At 37.1% G+C, this 11338-nt stretch overlaps 1 protein-coding gene across 1 annotated transcript; it reads right to left on the bottom strand.

The window, feature by feature from the left end:
* Positions 1–1865: 1865 nt before the first annotated feature.
* Positions 1866–6693, bottom strand: LOC136998781 (uncharacterized). The gene has a single exon (XM_067351974.1). The coding sequence runs from the start codon at positions 6651–6653 to the stop codon at positions 4959–4961; it is 1695 nt and encodes a 564-aa protein (XP_067208075.1). The 5' UTR covers positions 6654–6693; the 3' UTR covers positions 1866–4958.
* Positions 6694–11338: the final 4645 nt, after the last annotated feature.

Here is an 11338-nt window from a genome sequence, read left to right on the forward strand (position 1 = left end):
GTCGTCCCACTTCACTTGATATTTTTTATCAAATAGTATGTTTTGAATGTCAAAATCCACTATATCGTCCGTATTAACAATAGCTTTTACACCATCTTCAAATTTGATGTAAGTAAACATGTTTGTATGTGCACTAGCTCTCGGTGATCGGTTACATTTTGCCATATTGCAATATCCTTAGGGTATAATACGTACAACGCTTTTTACTTGATGTTGCGTCGATGCGAGCGTCGCATTTTCTTTGTTTCTCACTTGTCTCTCTTTAACGTCTAATGAGAAACAAGTACTACCCTAAGGATATTGCAATATGGCAAAATGTAACCGATCACCGAGAGCTAGTGCACATACAAACATGTTTACTTACATCAAATTTGAAGATGGTGTAAAAGCTATTGTTAATACGGACGATATAGTGGATTTTGACATTCAAAACATACTATTTGATAAAAAATATCAAGTGAAGTGGGACGACGGACACTTTTATTATGGCATATTAGGAAAAATGCAACAAAAAGTAATTTTAGAAGGTAAGAGATTAAAAAGTAATATTAATGAGCCATTTATTTATATTGCTATCAGATAACATAAATCTCAAAGACATGTCCAACTCTAATAATGTAAAGACGTTCAAAGCAGCTATCATCATGTATCTTTTTTTCTAACATAAACTCGTGAAAAATTAAGTTTCATTGACAAATTCAACATTATTTATTGTTACGTCCTGATAGATGTAGAATTTTTTCGTTGGGCTCGGCGATCGACGTAAACGGACCTGACCGCACGAGCCGAGCGGCACGTTTAGGACTTGCGACGGGTCAGCGACTGGAAGAGTCGTTTTTACTCCGTCAACAAGTCAACCGCTCGTGGTCCCCTTTTTGGGTCAAGGAATTGAATCCCTATTACCCGGGGCGGAACCTTTGTGCGCAATTTGAGAGGGAAGGTGTGAGGGGGGTGACGAACGAGGAGGGTGTGGTTAAATGAAAAAGAACAAAAGTTTAATTTATTAAAGACAACATTTTAATTTGATTGAATTTATAATTAGGATACAAAACTTAATTCTTAATTGCAGGTGCTAATAATTTTATTTGTGTATTCTTTACAAATGTGTGTGTGTGTGTGTGTGTATGTGGATTATTTTTCCGGAGGGAGGACAGAAGAAATAATAAAATAAAGAGAAATGAACTGACTTACTCGTTGCAGAGTAGTTTCGGATCGCGTTGAATATGTTCGGTGGTTCTGAGCAGGCGCCCCGTTGAGGGAAGGTGTTGTATAGGCGTCGGACCCTTTTGTAAACGAGTGGGCACCCTACTGCGGGATGGTGTCGTCAGGGTGATGGGCCTTCTATTTGAGATGCACCACGAGATGGTCGCGACAAAGTATCAACTGATTTTACTCTTTGATTCGCGCCCCCGAACTACTCGAAAAACTGTTTCGAGAAACTGAGCTAAACGGAATAACTGCGCAAACTGCTTGAAAAACTGTGTGTGATTGATTGGGTATAATTGCGCTTGGAGCCACCAAAACACGGGTTTTTATACCCTTTCCTTGGGGTGGATCCATTTGGAAAATCTTAGGTTTTTGAAGCGGGGATCGAATAGGAATTAGTCTTGTGAGAAGATTTTTAATGTGGGGGAGGATGGCGTCATTTTTAACTAATAGGATTAGGTTTAGGTAATTAAGTTACTTGGAATGGGGGTAGGAAGAAAAGGGGCCCTAACGAATAAGGAATAGCGTCGTTTCGGGTCCATATGCGATGGGGGTAGGTTTTTGAGGTGGCGTAACCCGGTTGGTGTTAATTAGTATAGGTGGGGTGCATCTCAGTGTCTTAAGATCTAGGTGGGCGTAGTCTTTAGACCGTACGACGGAATGAAGGGTGGTCTATAGAGGTGCTTGCCCCGATTCCCGGCTTTCGGATTGGAGGGTTGAGAATCGGTATATGAGTTCGCGAGGCCTTGGGTCACTGATCTAATAAATTTGACAGTTTACGACTGTCGCGTGGCCCTGGGGTCGCGTGGAGAGTGCGATTAATGCATCTCGGTTTCCCAGACCTACTGAACACGTGCACCGTATCAGGTGTCATGCCTTCTAGGCGTGCGACTGTGGTCATTACCCGATCGTCACTCGGTAAAATCCTATCTATTAGGGTTCCCGTAGGCAGAATCCAAGTATATGGCTAGCTAGTGCCAGTTTTTATTTCCTACTTTAAACATCTGGAGTCGACTAAAGACTCCGGTTTCCGCAAGTTTTGACTTTTATGATTTTTCTGACGACGATAGGCACGCTGACCGACCAAGGTATTTTCAAATATCTATCCCCCTTGCTATTTTTCTCTGTAAGAAAGTTCGAGCTCATGGTGTCTCGTGAGAAAAACAGCTCTGGCGTTATAATATTCTTTAAAAGTTTTTTGTTGGTCCCGTGTTTACTAGGTCTGGTATTTAAATAAAAGAAAAGAATCGTGAAGTCTGATCAGGACGTAACACCCCCCACCTTAGACAAATGTTGGGGGTATGCAACATTTGCAATTAAATTAAAGATAGATTCTTTTCCCCCTTTTTTTTTCGGTTAACATTCCCATTTAAGATGCCGAATCGTTCTTACACTGTTTGTTTGTTAAAGAGAAGGAAAGGAAAGGCGACCTCCAAAACCCCTTCCTTATTTCTTTCGTTCTTTTTTTTTTTTGCTGTCGCTTACATACTGGATATATATATATATATTTTTCTTTCGACTTTATTTCTAATAATAAAAATCTACTATAAAGGATTTGGTGAAGCCTTCTTCCGTGGAATCCCTTTAAATGTTTGATAGAACATGGTAAAATGAGTATAGAAAAGAAAAGATGGAGTTTTATTTACGTGATAATCGTGTCCCAAAATGTCACGTACGAAGGCCCGCAGGTCAGTCCAACCACATGTTCCCTTTTATTGCTTTTCTGGATAGTCACTTATCTTCTCCATCCCTTGGCCCCAGCTCGGCTTTCATCTTCACACAGGAACTTCTCTGTACAGTCTTCTTATCTTCATTGTTATTAATAAAGTTTCCGCAACCTTCATATGGGTTGATCTCATGGATCAGGTAGGGTGATGTGGTAGGTGCGTACTCAGGTTTGTCCTTAGTCACCGGATTATGACAACACTGGTGACGGGAATTGTGGTAGTCTACCACAATTAACGTATTTTCCCAATCAGGGCAGTCGTACATTAAGTTCCGTGAGCATCGAGCAGACTCCAGGGTGATCTTTCAGTGTAGCGTCAAATGGATTAGTGGCACATTACTCCTCGATGTATGTATAGATATTTCTTCTTCTTTCTCTCTCTTTTTTGTATTTGTAAAAGTTGGTACTCTGACATTCTATACTGTGACTGATCATCAAGTAATTCTCCCTATAGCAAATTGTTAATGAAAAGGATTCCACTTTATCTAAGATTTACTTATGAGAGGATTACGGATATATGAAAATCCCTTAAGTATACGATATTATTTATTTGTGTATGTATTAAGTAGAATATTTACTAGAAGTTAAGCCTACGTCTAAGTTAATTATTTTGCTTATTTACTTAGATATATATATATATATGCTTTTAGAAGTATGTATCTATATATATGTATATATATATGTTTGATTATTTATTGAGGTAGATAGTAAAACCTTTTTTTTTTTTCTTTCTTTTTTTTTTGTACTATATATATGTTTGATATATAGAGATATATGTATATATAGATATTTCTTAACATTATTTTAAACGTGTATATATGTGTATATATATATATATATATATGTATGTATGTGTGTGTATAATATTATGGTTATTACTTATACTATTGAATATATATGTATATATATTTATGTATTTTCCTTTTTTATAGAAGATAATTTAAAGATAATTTTTTATAAAAGATAGTTATATAAATTTTTTTTCCTTTTTTTTTTTTTTTTTTAAAAAAAACTTTTCTTTTGCCTAATAACAAACATAATATATATATATACATATGTATATTTTTTGTTATTTTTATTAGTTATTATTTGTGATTATAGCACTAATTATGTGTATATTCTTATGCGTTTTAACTCAACGCGGATGGTACGGTGTGTGTGGCTATATTCGCTATTTCTTGCGCAACTCCTAATTCTATTAATAAGTCTCTGAGGTTGTGGTAAACGTTGTTAGTTTCATTCTTGATATCTAATTTGATGAGTGCACCTTCGTCCCGAATTGGTTTGATTATCTGCATAATTCCGGTTTGCTGTTCTGCGATGCTTCGAGTGACATTTATGGCCCTACGAGACCATGTGGGTCCTGTAGTGGCGGGGGCTGTGTAGGCTAAGCTACATGGCACAGCTTGCCAGTAATGTTCTCTGAACCTCTCCTCGAGATGGTAGAGTTCAGCTGTTGCATGGCGAATATACACGCCCCAGTCTCGGAGGCCTATCTGCACTGTCTCATCTCCGTTCATCTTCGTAACGATGCCGCGTTGCCATCCTCCTTTTGTTTCAAGAGCAACAATGTCACCTAGTTTTGTATTCGAGTGGAAGAATCGGCGTTTGTTCATCCGCTGGTTGAAGTCCTCCATCATTTTTTGGAAGGATTCTTTACTATTTTCCAAGTGAATCCAAATTAGCATAGGCGAAAACACCCTTACTATTTTAACAGCAAACGGCGAGCGGCTCAGTTTTTGAGTATCGAGGTGTTCGATCTCCATGTTTCTATAAACAAAAAGGTGGTGTTGGGGTTAGGTGCGAATTTCGAGTCGCAACTGCGAGACCTCATGATAAGGAGCGAAACAGATTAAAATAGATAAAACAATAAAATGCGTAAAATCAAAGTTGGCGCTTGTGTAAAGTTGATAGGAAAACTGTTGTTTATGTATTTCTCTTCTTTTCTTCCTGTCTTTCTTTCCGTCTCCCCCCTTTTTTTTTTTATTATTTTTTTTTTTTTTTTAGGGAAAGAGAAATCAAGCGGTCAATCCTTCAGTGCGAATGTATAAGTGGATGCGTCCTTTGCAGGTAGTAGGGGGTAGGTTCCCCTCTGTGAAGAGTCTTCTATCGGGTTTCGTTCTGCGGGTGGTTGTGTAGCTTCTCGGTTTTCATCGCGTGGTTTTTTCAGTTTTAAGTGTAATAGGAGCTGAGTTAACGAGTCCCAGATGGCTCCAAGCAAATATATGGACCATCCGTATACTGTGTGTAGAGCATAGCCATGCACAATGGTATCCAGTATTAGTTTTACTGCTCTTACTGCCAAGTAAATTCCTAAAAATCCAGCGCTTATATTGCCGAAAATTAGGAATCGATTCCAAAATTTCTGCCATGCCGAGATAGCTATTTTTTCAACTGATGCCTCATCTAGGAAGTTTGCAAAAGATCCTCCATCGTGCATAATCGTAGAGTGGCCCATCATTCCTCTGGCCAAGGTGTTTAACATTGCGGGTCTCTCAGCAGGAAACATAATATGATCCCTGAGATCGCTTAAATCTCTTTCAGTATATATGCCGCTGGTAGCAAGTGATCCGGGGCTAATGTATTTCCAGCTCGGTGTTGTCATCGGTTTCATGGTCATCGGCGGTACTGTATGTATTGGTTTAGGAGTGAGTCTATACCATGCATCTCCCAGAAGATACATGGGTGGTGCGAATAAATTGCAGGTAATCTGCGTTCCTTGTCGTAACAGTATATGGGTTTGCGGTGTTAAAAATTGTGTTCTGTTTTCTCGCGTCACAGGCAATTGATCATAGCATTCTTCGGTGTGTGCTACTCTTACTTCGACAGGCACACATTTTACTATGTGTATTACTTCGCCAGCTAGTAAGGCCATGTATCCTGGTCCCTTCATGAAGTGATAAGCGAAGACATCCGGCGATTGGGTGGCTATGGCTAATGAATTGTGTAATATTTTTTGTTCGAGCTGACATTGTTGCAGTAGAATATTCTTGTATAGTTCACTAAATTGAGTCCGCACATGTTTCTCTACATATACAAATTTAGAATTCATATAGGTGAAAATGTCCAAATTAGCTATGCGTGATTCTTTTTTAAAAATTGCTACGCCTGGTGAAGTTTCGAAAATTACTAATTTTGGATGTTCCGTGTGGAAAAGAGTGTATCCACAAGTAGAATAGGAGTCTCTGCTTGCCAATGCAAAAACTGTGTCTTCTGTAGTCATGGAATAAACAATTTGCTGTTGTTTATTGACGACGTCTATTATTCTGTGTGCATATCCTTCATATAATACTCCATAAGTGCCGAACCTGCAGGTATCCGTGGGCATGGATGCCCAGTAGGTATCCCCACCCTCGATGTCAGTGCAATGTGTTGCGCTCAACGCGCAGGTCACTCCAGACCTCAGTTGGACTCGGTTCGTGTTTATCTTCACGTCAGCTATATAATCCTGTAGTGTAATTTTTATGGTTGCGAGTACCACGGCTTTTTCCCATGTGCCAAATGGATCGCTATACGTTGTTCCGGAACAGGTGCCATCATTGTTCACGTGTCCGGCCAGTGTTACCGGTCGTGTTGCAGTTTGATTGGATTTCAATCCTGTTATTCGAGTATTCCCGATTTCGTAAGTACCATACATATGCATTCGTTGGCAGGCGTCTCTTGATACCTCTTCTATATACGCGTGCTTTCCGTTGTACACGTCCATGGAGTGAGAGAACATTCCGCATCTCCTGATTAATCTGTCTATTTCTATTTTGCATTGTATTACTCTCGCGGAGGTAAATTCGTTAATTTGTAGCAATTGTATATAAATCTTTTGAGCTGCTACTTCTGGCTGTGGTATATCACATTCCTCTATCCCCAGTAATGATAGAGTCGTAATGTTCGTCGATGCAGATCCGCAGTCATATCCTATTATGCCTTTAGTGCCGCGTAACCAAAAATTTAGCACGGCGATTATTAAAAATCCTCGGAGATCCATCTGAAATTTAGCACGTCTAAGGTATATTAATATAGCGCACCTTTAATTGTCAAGCTTGTCGTTATTACTTATTTCCTTATTTGCTAATCAATTTATCATTTATTTATTTATAAAATTTTTTTTGTGTAAAATATATTTATATATATTTTTTTTTTATAGTTACTTATTTTGATTAATAATAATAAAATTACTTAATTATTAGGAGTTGGTTTGATGTGTGAGATTCGTAGGCGATTAGGGTGTACAACGCGACTGTTCTTTTTTATTTTAATTCTTACGTTATTTCTATTCAATATTTCTAAGACCTCATGGGGTCCTGTGTATTGATCTCCAAATTTGCCAGGTTTAGGGCCCTTTAATAAAAAGACTTGATCACCAAGTTTGAATGTTTGTGGGTTTATCTTTTTATCATAGTGTCTTTTCGATTTAATTTTTGCTTCGACAACGTTTTCTCGGGCATTTTTCTGAATTGCGTGGAGTTGACTAACTAAATTTACAAGATATTCGTTGTAAGTTGCTAATTTATCGCCAGATGCTAAAGGTTCATTTGACGGAATTCGTGCTATTTTGCCGAAGATTAATTCGTAAGGCGTGTGTTTAGTTGCTTCATGTACACTAGTGTTATAATTATACATCGCGAGACTTATCCATCTATCCCACTGTTTTTGTTCTCTTGCATATTGCTTTAAATATTCTCCTAATGCGTGATGTGATCTTTCTAATGAGCCGTTTGATTGAGGATGGAATGCGGTTGTACGGAATTTACGAATTTTAAATATTTTAGCTACCTTTTTCATTAAGTCACTGATAAAATTTCTACCCTGGTCTGTTAAAATTGCTTTCGGAGAACCGAATACACAAATAAATCGATCGACGAAAGCTTCGGCTACCGTTTCGGCAGTTTGGTCGGATAACGGTATTCCCATGCTAAATTTAGTGAGTTGGTCTTGTAGAGTTAAGATATATTCATTGCCACGTTCGGTTTTAGGCAAAGGTCCTACGATATCCATGGCGACCTTATCGAAAGATGATCCGGGTGTATCGGTAATTATCATAGGTTGTTTGGTTTTTACGCGAACTAGTTTCTTTAATTGGCAATGTAAACATTGTTGGATAAAACGCTGTACATCTATTTTTAAATTTTCCCAGTAATAATTATGTTTGATTCTATTATACGTTTTAGTTACTCCGCGATGTCCCCCAGTGGGTAAACAGTGCGTTTCTCCTATTATTATTGGTCGTAGATCTCTAGGTGGATATTTAACTAATCCATTGCAAATAATTAATTTAATTGGTGCGTCAAGGAATGTTAATTGTAGTTGATTTTTGACATTGTTCCACGGTACATTGTTAATAAAATCCGTTTTAGCAATACTAAGTGTTTCAATTTTTAAATTTTCAACAGTTTCTTTTAAGTTATTTAAAGCGGTTATGATTCGAGATAAAGTTAATGTTGGGCCTTCTCGTTGTTCTTCGCTTATCGGCAATATTATATGATAATAATTTTTTATTTTAATGGTTTTAGGTTGATTTAACATAAGATTATTTAAATTTGGAAGTTTGTTTCGTTCGAATAACTTTTGCGAACCGGAATCTAAAGGTTTACCGTTTGTATCAACAAAATATGCTATGTTGTCTTTACGTAAGAATAATAGATCGCGAGATTCAATTATATTATTTTTTATTATTTGCTGATTATTAATAGTGGGTTTACTATAATTTTTGATATTGATCTCTTGGTTATTGTCTATATTTTCTTGTTCCTCGTCTTCATCATTGTTTTCTTTATCAGGCGGATCATTTCTATCGTCTAACAATATAACGTTATCGTCTATTTGCTCTTTTATTAAATTATCTTGATCGGTAATTCGACGTCGTGCTGTCCGACTTCTTGTTAGTATTTTGTCATGTGTAGGTGGACTGTGAATTAATGCTCTCTCTATTATTTGTTGATTTGGTTCATCTAATTCTTCTTGGGTAAATGGTATCGAGTCTGTATTATTTTTAATTGCATTTTCGTTTTCTTCGGTGTCGGAAAAATGTAATTCGTAATTTTCTTCCTCGCTATCAGAAAGATGTGATTTGTAATTATCATTTTCTTCAGTGTCAGAAAGGCGTAGTTCGTAATTATCATCTTCCTCTGAAGAATCGGAGAGATACAATTTATAATTATCTTCTTCTTCGTCAAATTCTCTTTGCGTTTTTAAGGTTGTTTTAGCATTTTTAAAGATTTTTCGTTTCTGTCTGCCCTTTCTAACTGGTTTACAATCGACTTCTTCAAGGTTTATAGGATTTCGTGATAATGCATCTGCGTTTACATTCATTTTACCTGCTTTATATTCCACTTCATAATCGTATTCCGCTAATTTTAGTCTCCATCGTAATATTCTCATGTTTGCATCTTGAGCATTCTTAAACCACATTAAAGGCTTGTGATCGGTTACCAGTGTGAATTTTCGTCCGTATAAGTATGGTCGAAAATGTTTAACGCAGTAAACTATTGCTAATGCTTCCTTTTCGTATGTATCGTATTTTAGTTCGTTATCTGTTAAGGTACGAGATGCATAGGCCACTGGACGATCCTTATTTATTTCTCCTTGCGATAATATTCCTCCTACTGCTATCCCAGAAGCATCCGTTGTTAAAATAAATGGTTTGGAAAAATCAGGATATTGCAATACGGGTTCTTTACATAATAATTGTTTCAATATTTCGAAAGATTCTTCTTGAGTAATCGTCCATTCAAATCGTGTATCGTTTTTTAACAAATTAGTTAATGGTTTCGCCAGTTTTGAAAAATTCGGTATAAATCGTCTATAATATCCGGCGAGTCCTAAAAATTGTTTAATGTTTTTTGGTGTTTTGGGCCTAGGAAATAATTTTACTGCTTCTAATTTCTTAGGATCAGGTTTAACTCCATTTTTACTAATTATATGCCCTAGATAAGTTACTTCCGTTTTTAAGAATTCACATTTGTCCGGTTGTAATTTTAAATTGGCCTTTCGAAGCCTTTCAATTAATAAATTGTATTTCCTTTCGTGTTCTTCCAGTGAGGCGGCGTAGATAACGATGTCGTCCATATAAACAAATAATTCCTGGCCTTGTAGTCCTGATAATACTAGATCCATTAAACGTTGAAAAGTAGCAGGTGCATTTTTTAATCCAAAAGGCATTCTATCGAATTCATAATGTCCAAAAGGAGTGGTGAAAGCAGTTTTATGGCCATCTGCAGGATCCATTTTTATTTGATGAAATCCGGAAGCTAAATCACATACGGAGAAGTATTGCGCTCCTCCTAATTGATCAAGAATATCGACAATATTCGGTAATGGATAAGCATCTCCGATTGTTTTATCGTTTAAAGCTCGGAAATCTAAAACCATTCTCCAGCGTTTATTTCCTTTCGAGTCTTCCTTCTTGGGTACTATCCATATGGGTGTATTATACGGTGATTGTGAAGGTTTAACTATACCTCCTGTCAGCAGTTCTTCTACTTGTTTATTTATCTCTTCCTTATGAGATTGCGGAAATCTATATTGCCTCGTGTTTATCGGTCGATCATCCATTGTTGAAATTTGATGTTGTAATATTTGAGTGGCAGTTAAATTTTCTCCAGGTATGTGAAATCGGTCTTGACTCTGTGTAATAAGCCTTATTATGCCTTCTTTTTCTCGTGCGTTTAAGTGTTCCAAACGTAGTAGGTCGACGATTTCTGTAAGGCGATCCTTTCCAGATTTTTCTGCTACTACTAGACACTTGCTACGGGCTGGAGTGTTAACAGCGTCTTGATTTAGATTTTCATGCGGAGTTAACTTCTCCATGCAATCTTTTACTAATTTTTTCACATTTTCATGTTTATGTTTAGATTTCCTCCTGCGCATAAATTTATCTATCATTTCCTGAGTCCTAATTTTCGATAACGTCAAAATTTTCGAAGATGGTTTATTTTTACTCTTAATACTGTCATTAATCGTTATTTTTGGATTAAAATGTTGGATTTTATCCAGTAGCTCTTCAATTGTTACATATGTATCCTGATTTTCTTTTCCATTATTTTTCGAGAGTGATCCAACCTTTGGAAATTTTATATCTTTTAGGGAGGATAGAAAACTTCTCCCTTTTAAATTTTTAAAAGAAGATTGTGCCGAATTGCGTAGCGAGGTTTGGTAACTTCCCTCCTCGCAACCGACGGGGTCTGGAGAGGTTTGGTAACTTCCCTCTCCGGGAATGATTTGATGATTCGGAAAAGTATGGAAACTTTTCCCTTCAAAGGATATAGAATCACTCATTTCTTTTGACGAGGTTCGACGGCTTTCCTCCCCGTTTTTGGAATTGTTTAATAATTTTGGAGGGGTTTGACAACTTCCCTCTCTACCTTCAGGATCATTCTTTTTTTCGGCGTTATTTTTATCTTTACCTTTGAT

This window comes from Linepithema humile, chromosome 3, assembly GCF_040581485.1.
Source record: "Linepithema humile isolate Giens D197 chromosome 3, Lhum_UNIL_v1.0, whole genome shotgun sequence".
Classification (NCBI taxonomy): Eukaryota; Metazoa; Arthropoda; class Insecta; order Hymenoptera; family Formicidae; genus Linepithema; species Linepithema humile.